General features: G+C 42.0%; 1 protein-coding gene across 1 annotated transcript in view; it reads left to right on the top strand.

The window, feature by feature from the left end:
* adgra2 (adhesion G protein-coupled receptor A2) overlaps positions 1 to 15,054 on the top strand; it is a 40,163-nt gene that overhangs the window by 19,013 nt on the left and 6,096 nt on the right. Inside the window, exons 2-9 of the mRNA XM_088298398.1 lie at positions 120 to 191; positions 11,482 to 11,553; positions 13,618 to 13,689; positions 13,780 to 13,851; positions 14,049 to 14,212; positions 14,299 to 14,512; positions 14,612 to 14,776; positions 14,855 to 15,053. Coding sequence (XP_088154524.1) covers positions 120 to 191; positions 11,482 to 11,553; positions 13,618 to 13,689; positions 13,780 to 13,851; positions 14,049 to 14,212; positions 14,299 to 14,512; positions 14,612 to 14,776; positions 14,855 to 15,053 — 1,030 coding nt within the window. The remainder of the gene's footprint in view (positions 1 to 119; positions 192 to 11,481; positions 11,554 to 13,617; positions 13,690 to 13,779; positions 13,852 to 14,048; positions 14,213 to 14,298; positions 14,513 to 14,611; positions 14,777 to 14,854; position 15,054) is intronic.

Below are 15,054 nucleotides of genomic sequence, written 5' to 3'. Positions count from 1 at the left end.
GTTCGTTCTGGTCCTTGTTGCGTGCGGCTAGATGAAACCTGACTTCCTCCTCTTTCTGTCAGCAGAATAAAATGTCTTCCATTGTATATTCATCACATTTTCTTTGTGTTTCCTTGCAGAATACTGAGCCACAACAAAATCAGGGTCCTGAACAATGGCTCCTTCTTTGGACTTAATGCCCTGGAGAAGCTGTGAGTAGCTCATCAATCTTTATCAATAATCAGCCTGGCATGTGTATTGCGTGTGCAGTTCACCATATGTGTGAGCTGCTATTTCACTTTGGGGGCCTGTGGGGAGCACATCAGACTGAATATGATGAGAACTGAGCAGCTCTTGTGTGCCTCCATTCAGTGGGCTTAAGTCCAGCAAAGGAGGATGAGCCTCTGCTCGGGCTGAATGTGCATTTGTTCCACTGACAACTTCTCATGTTTTCAACTCGATCATTCTCAGTCAGGTAAATCCCTCGTCATGGGAGGCAGTCAACTTCGCCTCCTTTAGCCATCATTAGTTGCATCGTTGTTTCTTTCGATGAATTGTTAGACGGGTGACAGGCGGGTGAAATAAACAGTACGGACATTCCGATTTTATTGGCTTGTCTGATCTAAGAGTGAGCTGTCCCTCCTGACTCATTTCTAGTGGCTCAAGGTAGGATACAATTGTGTAATTGTGCCGTAGCCTGATGTAGTTCAGCCATACATTTTCTACAGCACTTGACCCTGTTCGGGTCATGTGTGAGCTCTAGCCTATTCCATCTGACGTTTGGAAAGAGGCGGAGTCCACCCTGGTTGCCAGTCAATCTCAGGCACATAGTTAAGTTTTAATTTTTTTTTTTTTTTTTAGAGAACTTTATTTATATAACAATGAACAAATGTTGTCATGGTGGTTGACTGGTTAGCACATCTGCCTCACAGTGCAGAGGTTGTGAGTTTGAATCCAACCCCGGCCTTCCTGTGTGGAGTCTGAATGTTCTCCTACGATCCAAAAACATGCATGGTAGGTTAATTCATTGAACAGTCTAAATTATCCCTCGGTAGGTTTGTGAGTCTGAATGGTGGTTTGTCTATGCGTGCCTTGCAATTGGCTGGCACACAGTTCAGGATGTACCCAGACTGTTGCTCAAAGACAGCTGGGATAGGCACCAGCACACCCCGACTTTGGTGAGGATAAGTGGTTTGGATAATGGATGGATGGATAAGGGACAATTGTTAACAGCTGTCTGTATAATGCGCCACATTACTACATCAATTTAAAACTGTGCTTTTCAATTCCTGTAGAAGTAAGAAAACATTTTGTGCCCACCCCCAACTACCCACCACAACTATAAATAAATAGTATTGCGTGCCTATAAAATTATTATTAGTGCATCCTTATTAACATTAAAGAAAACAAAAAAGAAAGAAATATTGACTTACAAAAAAGAATAGCTTTAGCAAATAGTATTTTTTTATATTTGTAGCAGAAAATATTTGTAAAGCATCAATTTGCCTGAAATAAAAAAATATTTTAAAAAATACAATTCCACCTGATTGAGTGGATGTGCATTTATACGAGCAAGGTTAAAAAAAAAGCATGTTCCCGGGTTCACAGGGGTCACCGTATACATCACATTGTGCATATGAATAGGACTTATGTAAATTATAACCTCAGAGATAAACACTAAGAAATACTGGAAAAATAAAAATGTGAACAGTAAATAATTATTTGAGGCACTATATTCCCTTTTTTTTTAACTTCAATAAATCACCATTCCCCACAAATATAGCCACATTTTATTTTTAGCATTTTCGGGTATATTTATCGTCATCATCATCCATTAATATAGTATAATATTATTGGTTTTCACAATTTTCTCCTTCAATTATAATAGAAATGGAACTCCAACATAAAAACTTAATTTCAATTTCCAGATCTTGCAAGTTTGAAAATAAGTTGATGATATTTATTTGAAAAAAAAAATGTGAACCTAAGTCACAACCTCTTGTTGAGACTGGTCCTTTTTGGGAATAAAAGACAAAGATCCCTTTTATCGCCACAGAGTCAATTAAATGTGAGCCTAATTATCTTATACAGCCATCACTTAGGATATCCTTGGTCAGGTGTGTCTAATGTTTACAAGTAACGTCATGGCATGTCTGGCTCGCTGTAGTCGGCTTTTCATCTAAGGTTGCTTTTTTTCCCCCCACAACACTCAAATAACTGAAGATGCCAGTAAGGCTTTACAGCATCCTGGTAGCTGACAACAAACTCTCTCTGTCGGGATACTGTAGTTTCGCAAACGCACAAAAAGGAATATTAGTTCCACATGCAATTCAGATCTGCCACCCATGAAGCTCAGCAAACATCTTGCAAATGTTAGAAAAGCCGTAATTTGTTGTTGTCATTATCTTCTTTGTACCCACGTATTGGAGCTTGTGCCAGTGGAGAACAAAATTGATTTGCTACTCTTGTCTGCAGCTAGGCCAAGTTGTCATCCAATTATCTCGGGCTACACTTGAAAAGATGCTAAGGAAGAATGGACAGATGAGAATGTGAATATGGCAGAGACACATTTTGAATGTAAAATGAGCTGGACGTGCTTGTTTTTGTACGTGCGGACAAGACTCCCCGTAAGGGTGAAGGGTCGTTGGGTCGAGAAACCCGAACTCAGCCACTCGGGCCGACCTTGTATGTGCAGCAGTGGTAAAACTAGCAGGAGGCAACTGGGTGGAGTTTTTCTTGGAGACTGGAAGCGGTCGACAACACATATGAGGGCTTCACATACTGAGTTGTGGGTGTCCATTGTACGTATAAAATCATGCAAGGCTCATTTCACTCCTCTTCTGGCTTTTTGACACGCAACAGCGGAGGTCCGCTCACTCAGCCTTTCAGTGAGCTGCACTGCTCATCATTGCATTGAAGCGCATGGGAAAATCGCTGTCGGATGGTAAAAATGTAATATCGAAATTCACCGTTGCAGTGATTTATGGAGAGATGGAGCCGTGATACATTTTCCTCTCTGTAGCTTCAATTTCTATTTGGCCAAATGAAACTGCCATCGCTACTTTGGTCATCTCATTGCTTCCAGTATGTCATCACCAGATGCTTGTCATTTGGAGCAGTAGTGAATATTATGTGGTCACTGCCATAATCAAAGGGCAAGCCCACTCGGGCTAAGTAAACACAGATCAGGGATATCCACAGCATCTCTTCCACTAATAGAAGAAGACAAACACTCACTGGCCGCACGCACACACACATTTAATTGAATTTAAAACCATTTTAACATGTATTTTACTAATGTGTTGTACACCGCGCAGAGAATCCGAAGACACTCATACAGACAGAGAGTTGGGCGGTGCACGAGAGTTGATGACTTGCTCAGGGGCACCTCAGTGGTAGTCAGGAAGCAGACGGGACTCGAACTGCCAAATTGTGGTTTCAAAGCCCAAATCCTGGGCAGGAGTGCTATGTACACATAGAACTCTGAGTATGGGCACCCTCGATTCTTGTCAGAGCATTTGAAAAAGCTCGTAACGACAACATTAACACCAGGCGTATTCATTATGAACGCAATCTGATCCGCTGCTGCTTAGCAGGACGAATAAATGAATAGCTCAGCCGCCCTCGTCCAGACTTTGCAGAAATCTACACAGTAAGCCCTTTCATTGGGACAAACCTCCTCAAAGCCACGATTGCCTTCATAACCCGCCAAACCACCCAAGTGCAGTGGAGCAATTTAGCCTTGTTTGTTTTTTTGCTTTCGAACTGTGTTTTTGTAGGTCTTTTAAATAGCCGTGGCGTCCAACAGCTACATTTGGAACTCGGAATGCCTCATTTCTTTTCCAGTGTTGGGGTTGAATCATACCTGGCTTCTGCGGCAGAGTGTGCGATATGTAGAATAGTTACTCACACACAGACAAACACAAGCGTGCATAGATGGATACAATGTTTTGCTGTCAATGAAAATGGAAACAATAGTGAAGGACTATATTTGTGTTTGTTTGTTCATCTATACGTTGGCCGGTGAGTTCTTGGTTCATGGAGTGGGGCCGATTAGTCGTCATTTTTGATGCTGCAGGGAAAGGTTCCATGGTGACGCAAACGGAAACATGAGAAAATACATTCATAAAGTCATGGAGCCTGGTATAAGTGTTTGTTTGTCTTTGTGCTTGTTAGTTAGCAGGCCGCCTTCTCATTCTTGTAGGATAACATGACCATTTTCTTCTCGTTCTGGTAACGGGAGAACGTTTTTTTAATGACCTCAACGGAAAAAGGGCTCATATATTGCCAAGGAGATCATCTCCTTTCCTGACACTGTTGAGATGCCCTTGAGCAAGGCACAACCAGAATACTCTTCACATTAAAACTTGGCGGATATTATGAATCCCAAAAATGAAAATACTCTAAAGTGCAGAATATTGATCTAAAGTTGACATCCAGATGCAGTACTGGCTATCAGGCCCTTCACCCCTGCAAACACTTTCTCAGATGGGAGCTGCTGCAGGCAGGCCCACTAACAAGCCGAGACCTTTATGAGTTGTGGACAGATCCCAGCAGCCTGTCCTGTGCTGATTTGAGGCGAGGTAATGAGAATAATGAGCAAACACGGGCCGAGGCTGCCTGGCTCTTGTCCAACTGGGCCCCCACTGCACCGTGGGACACGCAGGACAGGCCGGCAAGGCGCAAGGGGCCCTCATTACCGGGTCTGCTCACCCTTATGTGGGGAGGAGAGCGGGAGCAAGCAGTGAGAGCAGAGGGCAGCCATGATGATGGATGAGGGAGCAGCAGGACGCTGCAATGGACTGGTCTGAACGGCAGAAGCCAGCTAGGTGACTCAGGAGCTTGGCAACTAGACTCCTCCACTCAAAAGTCTAAAATGAGCCTCGTAGACGAGAACATATCATGCAACATTGAGCTTGCATGCTGGATTGGTTTGGTCCACATCCATGTTATATATATACTCGGGGCGGCATTATCACATTATGTTTATTATTGATAAAAGTGAGCACACTTTCTGTCTTTTGCTAAATGGGAGACCGGCAACTCTTGAGCGTTTAGTGGTTAGGACGTTGTCCAATTTAAACAGGCTTACCGACACAAGGGAGGGGTAGCCATGATGGCTATAGATGGTATGGTGGCCGGAGAGAGCGAGCGAGGGAAGGAGAAAGCAAATGCATGCCCCTGCAATTTGTCTTAAATAAATGTGAGGCTGTTTTCCTAAGCGAGAGATTTCCACGGAGGCTAAGCGAATGACGCTGATGAGTTGGAACAAAGAAGAGGTGGGCAGCACATAAAAAAAAAAAAAAAAAAACAGAACGGAGCCCTTTTGTCCAACCCCGCCTGGGTTCACACTGGACCACTACTCTAAAAGTATTTTGGATGCCACACATTGGAAAATGAACATTTACGTCAACACATTTCCCTTCACCATCCTGCTTGGGTAACCTCGTGCTTATCATGCAGGGGTGGAGCGGGTGAGGAAAGGGTTAAGCGTGCCGGAGAGAGGAAACAGAAAGGGGGGCGCTGCTGGACTTGATAGACTCCAGATGTGTCTTGTAGATAAACTGGAGAAGCGGGGTGTTTGTGTTACAAGGCGAGCTCCGTCATGGCTCTGGGGCTTTATTGAAACACATAGCTGGTCACCTCACGGGCCAATTACGAAATTGAATGCTTTATTTGTCCCTAAATCTATTTTACACACTTCCTGGGAAATATTGATATGGTATAAATGCTCTTAAATCCTAAACTCTCTCTGGACTCCCAACTTCAATTCATTTTTATCAAACGTGTTTCCTTCCTCATAGTTTCTGTATGTTCCTACTTAACACCAGCCAGGAGCAGAGCGAGATTACGGTTTACTTATTGCTGTTGACCTTCCGCATTATAGTGCTGCTTTTATTACTAACCAAGCGTCACATCAATAACAATGAGCTTAAGTTTCGGTTATACGTTTTGTGTGGTGTGATTTTCCAGAATATGTTCCATGGTCAAGTTCCAAATTGTATTTGACTTTGGAGCATTGGGCTTCGGAGGTTCCATTGTAGGTATTCAGTCAACTTATTGCTGAAGATTTAGTTACAAAAATGAGGCTCCTTCTTCATAGGTCATTTGTCCAAACCATTGTTCCTGTTCTGAAAGTCTTCCCACTGCATTTAATGTTTTATCACCGACATAACAGCAATTGCAGGCATCGGACTTGCTAGAAGATCCCTTGAAGCCAACTCAAGCGCTAAAGCTGTAATTGTCTGCTTCTTTGGTGCTTCAAAATGCCAAAAAGGAAGTCAACAACAGCTTGACGGTTATAAAGATTTTCTTGGCAGCATTGCATCGCACTCCTGTTGCTGCAGACTATAAAACATGTAATCATCTCAGGGAATGTCGCACAAAATAAAACTGTTACTCCTGCGCATCCCTCCTTTGCCCTCAACGTCTCAATTTGTGCGCCGATCATTTGAAGCACATCAGTAAAATGGAAACTTTGAAAATTACAACATAATGAGCAACAATACCGTATCTTTGTTTCACTGGCTTACTATTTACAAAGCAATCCGTTTCCAGAAGAACGCAGACAAAGGTTGATTAGGTATCCAATCTTAGGGGAAGAGAGAATAAAAAGAAAATAATCATGGCAATGGGTAACAAAGCAGGAAATTAGAAGAAAAACAAGAGCTCAGCAGATGCCGGTTTCCTGTTTTAGGGGAAAGGCAGAAGTGTGTTTGGGGGGGTGCGGTACAGAGACCCCATTGTGAATAAGTGTGTTAAGGAGTATAGAGGTGGGGGACAGAACTATACGCAGGGACAATTTTGCTGAGCGTTCAATGCCTCAAACCACCTGCCCCTCCCTGAAGGGGAAACCTAGCTTGTGAAAAAAAGGAAACTGTAAAAATAAACGAGTGAGGGCCTCTGCTAAGATGGCAACCAGACAGGAAATGACACGCGGAACAAAAATGGTTCCTTTGACTTTGTAAAGAAACTAGCAACCAGTAAACGCTTACTTTCGTATTGTCAAAACATTCTTTTAACCCACAGATACATTCACAACGGGAGATAACTAGAATTACAGTGAAGAAATTTGCCTCAGGATTGCAATGGCTTTCCATACGAAAATTACAGGAACAGGAAATTCCTGATTCCAGTCTAGCGATAATCAGCGGCCATTCTCTGGCCTCAGTCATTTTTCCAGCTCCCTCCGGGGCCGGGGCCGGGCCCTTAACAATGTCAGCGGAGCACTCACTCACGTCCCCAACGCGGTGCTCTCTCGCCTAAGTCCATGCATGTTTCTCTTCTCCAATGCTGTCGGAGAAATTCACTCTTCTCTCAGGTATTCTGCTTCTGCAGAAGAGTCTCAGTAAGTGGCCCAATTGGTCAAGGAGAAGAGATTTTGTCACAATCACAACCAAAGGAAGCGAACGTAGCAACATATCGCTACAACCACAGGCCTTTTTTCACTTTCTTGCTTAGCATGCGTGAAGCTTTGAAGTGTATTTGCTAGGATAATTATCTGTACTTGGTGACAGCTGTTGTCAGTCATCAAGAGTCAAGGCCACTGAGCTCTGAAGTTCTTTTCAACGTCTGCTCAAAAGGGCACGCCGGCAGTCATCACTTAAATATCAACGTTTGAGCTTGGGAGCAGCTTGTAAAGAAATTTGTGGGAAGAGTTAGGATGGGCCGCATTTAAATTGGTCGTATTTTGGAATTAGATTGTATATAAGCTTATAAAGTCAATGGTGCAGAGCTGCGCTGAGTACTAACAAGTTTCTACATTGAGTGGGGTGCTTATGCATCATCTTTTTAATTCAATGAACAATTGAAAATTCTTATGCATATAATTTTTAATTAGACTGATTATAACCCCTCCCTCAAGTGGAATTCAACTTGAACTCTGCTGTATACGTACATACAACACACCACACAAAAAAATCATACAAATGAAGGCTTGAAAGGAGAAACATCAGAGTGGAAGAGGGGCACAAAAGATGCTGCATCTTTTCAACTCGGTTGGTGGGGAAAATCCCTTGCTCAACGGCAACTCGACAGAAACACGGGCACAAAACGTTAAAACCACCAGTGTTGGGAAAGTTCACTTTCTACGTTCAGCACACAAATTTTAAAATGAACTTGCTCAGTTCATAGATCATATTTGACATTTTTGAAACTATGTTTATCGTTCCAAAAATGAACACGTGTGATCGTGAACGAGTGTTCTGCAAGCTGTTCTACCGGCATCTCACTACACTGGAACAAAATGTACTTAACTCCCGGTTGCACATGATTAAAATGCGATCAACTGACGTAATTTTGTACTCTTTTCCTCGAAAATATTTAAATGCTATATGTTTGTTTAACCTTGCACAACCGATTTAGATGTCAGAATTAAATCCAATGGAACCAAACGAGGCTTTTTTTTTTTTTACATTTGTATCCAGGTGGAGCGATCACCCTACAACCTCAAACAGAATTTGGAAACGAAAGATGTTCCTTAATGTAAATTATTCAATGTGCAATACATTTAGAGTGTCATTATACTTTTAATTTTTGTGCATGTATTTCCTGACTTCTTTGCCCAAATGTAACAATTTTATTAATTCGACGAAAGCCCGGGATTCCACTATACTAAAAGGCTGCAGGTCTCTGACAAAATACTGCAAAAGCACGTCTTCCAGTTGCGGCTGGGAGATGACAACAGAGCTGCTATTGTTTGCGGTTAATATTTTTTATGTGGCAAATAAACTGATTCCACTCACTGTTACCATTTCTTTTGATTTTATAGTCACCCGCACATACCTCGAAAAGCTAGCAGGGCGCTTTTAAATCAATCTGTTGTTTCAAGTTTGCTGTTGTACTGTAAGCAGAGTCCATATTTCCTTTTTCAAACTGGGCAGGCAAAGCTCACACAAAAATGCCAGCCCTTCCCCCTGAATTCTCATTGACTTTCTGATAAAATTCTTGAATATTATTGTAGGAGATTACCGTACTGCTTGCAGAGAAAGGGAGTCGCGATGACTATAGCGCTGCTGCAAGTTACATCTAAGTATTTTATTTATTTTTTTATTTTTTGCTCTCCAAATGCAAGTCATTTTGATGAAGCGTGGAACAGTGTGACTGTTGGTGGTAGTGGGAAGCAAATAAGGCACGTTTAAAGTGTGTTTTGCTTTCTAGAAAACCGGGCACTCTTGAACGAATATGACCTGGCTTTCAAAAATTGCTCAATGGCCCCAGAATGTTCATAAAAACGTTCACGAAGCAAACATACACTACGTTTAGTTGATGAACTAACTAACAAGTTCATAAACTTTTGTTTATTCAAGTCATTCAGCTACAACACTGAAAACCACTGATGCAATTTTATTTAGCTGGGCAAGGATGTGGTTCTTTAAAATGAAAATGTAATTTAAATATATTTTCATAACTTAGTAGCAAATGGGCTATCCTTCACAAAAACAAAACAACACTCTGTATCAATGTCTAATCTGACCACAAAAAAAAAACTTGCATGGATAATTTGCATTATTTTAAATGGCACTTATTTCCCTTTAGTATTTAGTTATTTTGTTGGCAAATTCCAAAATTTCATTCAGTTAATAATAATAAAAAAAATATAAAATACAACCATGAACCAAATGTGGGGTGCATGCATCTTTCTGAAACAAAGTAGGTCATGATTATCCTGTTTCAAAGTGATATATATCACACCTACATCAGGTTTTCTTTGATCAGTAAATAATTAAAAATACAGACTGAGGTTGTACCCTGCCAAACTTTTAAACAACATAATGAGTCCATCAGAAATTGTATTTAAAACTATATCAAGATGAATTCTTGGTGTGTTAAAAATGATCCATTTGAATTAAATAACTGATCAACCAAACTAATGTTATTAACTCATTCACTACAAGCTGAGTAAAATAAAATAAAATAAAAAAATAAATAAATAATCTTTGACGTCTTTAGCCGTCAATGGTAGTGAATGAGTTAAGAAACAATAGAGATTAAAAAAACATTTTTTCCGTGTATATAATGGCTTTCTTATGCCATAATATCTAGGTGCTGAGAAATCAGCGATTTACAAGTGACTCTATCCTGTTATATTAATTCACCGGCTAACATAACAAGCTAACGTTTGCTAATATTATTTATTGCTTACGTTTGCAGACACCCTTGAATAACTTTCAACAGCTTCCGCTCATTGAGATCCCCTTGTGAGTCGGGGTAGCCACGCGCCGCGCATACCCTTCTCAATTCTTTGAAGCTGCCCCCTTCCTCGTCCACCAATGCAAAAAGCAAGTTCCAGAAAGACATGCATGACAGAGTCTGGTATGGAGGAACTTGACTGGCCTTCACAGAGTCCTGAACTCAATCAGATAGAACGCCTTTGGGATGAAATAGAGCGGAGATTGAGAGTCAGGCCAACATCCGTGTGTGACCTCACAAACAGGGTCAAAAATTCCCATAAACACACTCATGAACAACCTTCCTGGAAGATTTGAAACTGTGATGGGTTAAATGACGTCATATAAAATCCGATAGTTTAAGATTAGGATGTCATTTAAATTCATATGGGAGTCAAGACAAGTGAGCGAACACTTTTGGCAATATTGTGCATGCTATATCCATCGCATGTATTTATGATCTTGAAACGTTCCACTCGCAGATGTGCCACACCTTTTTGTGTGGAATCTGTTTTCTAAAACCACAGTTTGATCAAAATAGAACTGAGGTGATCCATGGCATTAGGCATCACTGCTAAGAATAGTGAGGAAAGACAGAGAATCCCCCGATGACGTTCCTACTGCTGTAGCATCCTTTCTAGAATTGGAATAGATAAAAGCCACATCCTGTATGGGCTGCTGTTAATGCTTGTGTGCTCGTGCGCGGAAATCCGTGTGATGAAAGTGTGATGTAAATGGACATTTTTCATGCTGAAAAAAAGAGGACATTCCAACTTGCATCGACCATGTCCTGCAGATAACTATCAGTCTCCTGACCTGCTTGGACCTCACTATTCCCGCCAGAGCAGTTAAAAAAAAAACTTGGATGTGAAATCAAACACTGGACAAAGTTGATTGGAGGCGAGGGAGTTTCGTTAAATCCTTTACCACATGGGTGTGGACGTGGAATGGGAAGCGGGTGGAGAACAGTGCAATGGCTAGAATGTAATTAGATCTTCAAAGGCAGCTGAAAAAATGTATATTTATGGTGTTACTGTGAAAATCATGGGATGAACTATTTTGGAAAAGGAGAAGAAGTCTTATCTTGTCTTTGTAGGGGCATGTTTCGCTTCAAGCCCAGGTGGCTGCTGGGATAAGATTTCCTATCGCTGTGAGGTATCCTGCTGTGTCCTGTTTGAGGAACCAGGCTAGGCCATGAGAATCACTGTCTCGCGGTTCTCTTGTTTTTTTTTGTTTTTGTTTTTATAAAGCGTTCCTGTGAAATATCTTTGTGAAGATGTGTCAACATTGCCCCTGTGTGTATTATATCATTTAATATTTTCTCTCTCCTCAGGGATCTCAAGCACAACTTAATCAGCACCATCATGCCTGGAGCCTTCCAAGGCCTTACTGAGCTCCGGAAACTGTAAGTGGATGTGGTTCACCTTCCAGTTTCTACCAGTAAATGAAATAAGAATTTTACAACTTTTAAAAGACAAGTTGTTGTTGTTTTTTTAATTGCACAGATTTGGTCATAGCAAATGTGAGGCTCATCATGATGTTTCATTTTGTCGGATAGGGAGTGTAAAAAATGTATAAACAGTTGCAAGAAAAAATATGTGAGCCCTTTGGAATTACCTGGATTTCTGCAAAAGTCACAAGAGTAGACAAACTTGTATTTGTGAATTTGTGAATTTAATTCATCTGTCTTTAAATTGCGCAAATTCAAACCAGAATTTGTCCCAGGTCACTTCACTTATGGAGCGGTTCTCAAAGAACTCTTCTCAGACATCAAGACCAATTGGACCCCTTACTAGACATGCTTTGCTGTAGTCGCAATTATCATGTGTGATTTTGTACAGACAGTGTAATAGTTGTAGTTGTTTCTAACGTTCAGTTAAATTAAACTTGGTAACGATGAAAATGATAAAACTGATAAATATTAATACGCCATAAAGAGCAGTAAATACAGCATATGACAATAGCTTTCTTGCACTCACACAGCAGGCCAGTTTCATGGCAACCATTTCTTCAAAATAATTCCAGCGCAAGTACATGGCCTAGGCCGGAAGATTTCACATACTTCTTTTTTGTTGTGGGCATAGTGTCCAATAAAAACATGGAAACACAAATTCTTTGAGTTTCAGGAGACGGTGTCCATAGCTATCTGTTGTTGTGACTAAGATGAAGATCAGATCACATTTTATGACCACCAGTATAGGGAGAAGGTTTAAAGGGTCTACGCGCATTTTGGGGCGCAGAAAAGGCTCCATTTTTACTCCAAAAAGAAACTAAAGGTAACAAACAAGCCAACAAATGATTCTCAAAACACCTGGCAGAGCTAAATACTGCGAAATGTCACTCAAAAGGCCAGGTGATAAAACAATTTAAAAATTAATACAAATGCTGCATCTGTGTTTGTGTGTCCATCTGAAAGGCAAGTCTGAACATACCACATTATTTTAATTTTTATTTCCATCATGACTCAAAAGACCGGAGGAGGAAATAGAGTTCTTCCATCATGGAAAACTATTTTCTTTTTTTTTTTTTTGGTCATTAGGAAAAGACGGACAGGACCACACCAACCATTTGCATTCTGGGTCAGAGGATATGACCATGACGCACACTAAGACTTCTCATAAACGTTAACAACAATAAACTTCAATAAAATACATCATACTCACCAGAAATGCTGAGCATTAAATGTAACCGACATATTTTGCTATGACCACCCAATCAGAGGACTGAAAAAATGCTGATGTTATTGGGCAGCAGCCATTTGAAATGAAAAAAAGTCAGTCTGCTTTTTGATATAGTTGATTTCACTTCAGTCGGCCTGCATTATTGAATGTGAAGACAGATTCGATTGACATGGAAGCACATAGAGGCTTAAATCTGGTTGGACATAAACATCCACACGGAAGGGCCCAAACCGGACAACACGTCGATTGGTTGACTTGTGAGTTGAGATGCTGGTTGGAGCTGCTGTCATCTGCGCTGCCCCGCGTGACTCGCCTTCCCTCCGCCCCCTGCTTGTGTTTTCCCTGCAAGGTCTGGGGCTTCTCAAAACAAACAGGGGGAGATAAACACATGCTTTGGACAGAGCTCTGCTGGGTAGTGTCAGAGGAGCACCAGAGCACATCTCTCTGGCTGTGGCAATACATCACACTCGGGCCAGGGGCCCTGCTTTTGCCGATAAACATTTACTGGTGTTCCATGGAGCCGTGGAGTACAGATAAGTGAGGTGAAGACTTCGGACTCTCTTATTTAGATCTAACTTTGCAGGCGTTCCATCGGCACAAAACAATTGGGACTAATATGCTGATGATGGAGGCAGAGTTCACGGGGAGGCCATCTTTTTAGTTCAGGGTACTTCGAACTGATGTCACCGAAACAAAACGTGAAGAAAGCATGATGTCGTCGATTGCTGAGACACATCTGATGAATCAAAAGTAACCAAGCCAGTTTCTTGGTCTTTTCCCTCTTTCAGTGACCTATCCAACAACCGCATTGGCTGCCTGACTTCAGACATGTTCCAAGGGCTGACAAATCTCACTAAATTGTAAGAGGATGTTAAAATGATGTGCTTGCATTTTCTGTGTCTCGGGAAAACTACCAACATATCTTGTTAATCTAATTTGTGTATGGTTAGGAACTTATCCGGAAACATCATATCAACCTTGAATCCAGGTGTGTTTAAGGAGCTACCATCCCTCAAGCTTGTGTGAGTCTTTTCTTTTTTTTGTCAATATCCGATAGCCATATTAATTAACGATGATCAAGAATTGCAATTGTGTCATAAACTTTGGGTACAGTAAATGAAAACAGATGCTGGCTCTAAGCCAAAATTCCAAAGAATATAATTGGAGAGTGTTCTTGGTGTTCCGAAACATGCATCATGACAGTGAGCTTTGTCACCAGGAACTTCAACTCAGAATACCTGTCGTGTGACTGCGGGCTGCACTGGATCCCGGGCTTCTTTCGCGGCAGCTCAGCTCGACTGGGGGATGAAACCCTGTGTGCTTACCCGAGAAGCCTGAGGGGCAAACCCTTACGAGGACTTCGGGAAAGCCAGTTGAACTGTGGTGAGAATCTGCTCACTCGAGTAGCAATCCACCGCATTCGACGTGATGTGGGCCAGACTCAGTTGTTGTCTTCTCCATCGTGCCAGACGGCCTTCTGGACCTGCACACCTTGACATTGCTGCCCTCTCAGCGTCAGGTGGTCTTCAAAGGCGACCGGCTGCCGTTCCACTGTACTGCCGCCCTGGTGGATAAAGTCACCGCTTTGCACTGGCATCACAATGGTCAGCTGGTGACCTCTGACCCGGAGAAGGGTGTCCAGTTGGAGAGCAATGTAGTGCATGACTGCACCTTCATTACCAGGTGAAGAAAGTGCTTCTGGTGCTTTCAGGCCATGTCCAAATGTTTTTCATGACACCGTGCACTAACGTCTGTCATTTGCTGTGTATGCTTAATATCCAGTGAACTGATTCTATTCAACGTACATGTGGAGGCCAATGGAGAGTGGGAGTGTGTGGTTACGACCGGGAGGGGAAACATATCTCGCTCTGTTGAAATAGTGGTGCTAGAGAACAGCGCCTCCTTCTGCCCAGAGGATAAAGTTGTTAACAACCGGGGCGAGTTCAGGTAAGTTACAGTTGCACATATCAACGTTGAATGTTTAAATGTCCCCTGTTCATTATCTTCTCTGGGGGAAACCTCCAGGTGGCCAAGAACTCTGGCAGGCATCACCTCTCATCAGTACTGCCTGCAGCTGCGTTACCCATCCCTGTCAGTAGAGGGCGACGTGGAGCAGAAAAAGGCCTCTCGCCTATGTGACCGCTTTGGGAAGTGGCAGGAGGGCAACTACACAAACTGTCACTACACGAATGGCATCACCCGTGTCCTGCATACCTTCATCTTGG

This window comes from Idiotropiscis lumnitzeri, chromosome 1 (genome assembly GCF_059441095.1).
Source record: "Idiotropiscis lumnitzeri isolate Australia: NSW breed Sydney's pygmy pipehorse chromosome 1, RoL_Ilum_1.0, whole genome shotgun sequence".
NCBI lineage: Eukaryota > Metazoa > Chordata > Actinopteri > Syngnathiformes > Syngnathidae > Idiotropiscis > Idiotropiscis lumnitzeri.
Note: the sequence above shows the minus strand (reverse complement) of the source record. Positions and strands in the feature narration are given on the sequence as shown.